Below are 780 nucleotides of genomic sequence, written 5' to 3'. Positions count from 1 at the left end.
GTCAGGTCTGCATATGGTGGGCCCTGTATCAAGATGTGGATGAGTATGGCTTTCAGTGAGTACCAGAAAGCATTTCCTCAGGTAACTGTGTGGGTTTCTATACAGGCAGAACTGACCTTAAACTGTGGTTCACCTAACTAAAACTGAGTCACTGAACCACTTCAGGGACCATAGTAAAGGCCAAGGTCTGCAGGCCTGCCTACATGGCTGTAAATGGGCCTCTTCCTCCAGGTCTCTGGAATGGCAGGACCTCTGCCAGACTGTGGCTGGGAGGAGTTTGGCATGATTACAGAGTAAGTTGAGAACTCTCAGTGTATAGTAAGATGTGAGGACCGCTTGAAGGCTTTGCCACATTCTTCATATTTCTGGGGTTTTTCCCCAGTATGAATTATCTCATGTCTACTAAAGCTTGAGGGTGAAATAAAGATTTTGCCACATTTATCACACTTGTATGGTTTGTTCTCTCCAGAATGAATTTTCTTATGTGAAAAAAGGGTTGCAGAACGGTTAAAAGCTTCACCACATTCTCTACATCTATAGGGTTTCTCTCCAGTATGAACTATCTTATGTGTAGTAAGGTGTGCAGACAGGTGAAAAGCTTTTCCACATTCTTCACATGTGTAGGGTTTCTTTCCAGTATGAATTTTCTTATGTGTAGTAAGGGTTGAAGACTGGTTAAAAGCTTTGCCACATTCTTCACATTTGTAGGTTTTCACTCTAGTATGAATTTTCTTATGTTTAGTAAGGACTGAGGAGCGCTTGAAGACTCTGCCACATTCT

At 42.4% G+C, this 780-nt stretch overlaps 1 protein-coding gene across 1 annotated transcript in view; it reads right to left on the bottom strand.

Moving 5' to 3' along the window:
* Positions 1–308: 308 nt before the first annotated feature.
* The window catches only part of LOC105505201 (zinc finger protein 93-like), a 29,005-nt gene continuing 28,533 nt past the window's right edge, over positions 309–780 (bottom strand). The window contains exon 5 of the mRNA XM_011933000.1: positions 309–736. Within this exon, the coding sequence (XP_011788390.1) occupies positions 309–736 (428 nt within the window). The remainder of the gene's footprint in view (positions 737–780) is intronic.

The sequence above is a fragment of the Colobus angolensis genome, unplaced genomic scaffold, assembly GCF_000951035.1.
Source record: "Colobus angolensis palliatus isolate OR3802 unplaced genomic scaffold, Cang.pa_1.0 Scaffold99, whole genome shotgun sequence".
Classification (NCBI taxonomy): domain Eukaryota; kingdom Metazoa; phylum Chordata; class Mammalia; order Primates; family Cercopithecidae; genus Colobus; species Colobus angolensis.
The sequence above is the reverse complement of the archived record's forward strand: the minus strand, read 5'-3'. Positions and strand labels throughout refer to the sequence as shown.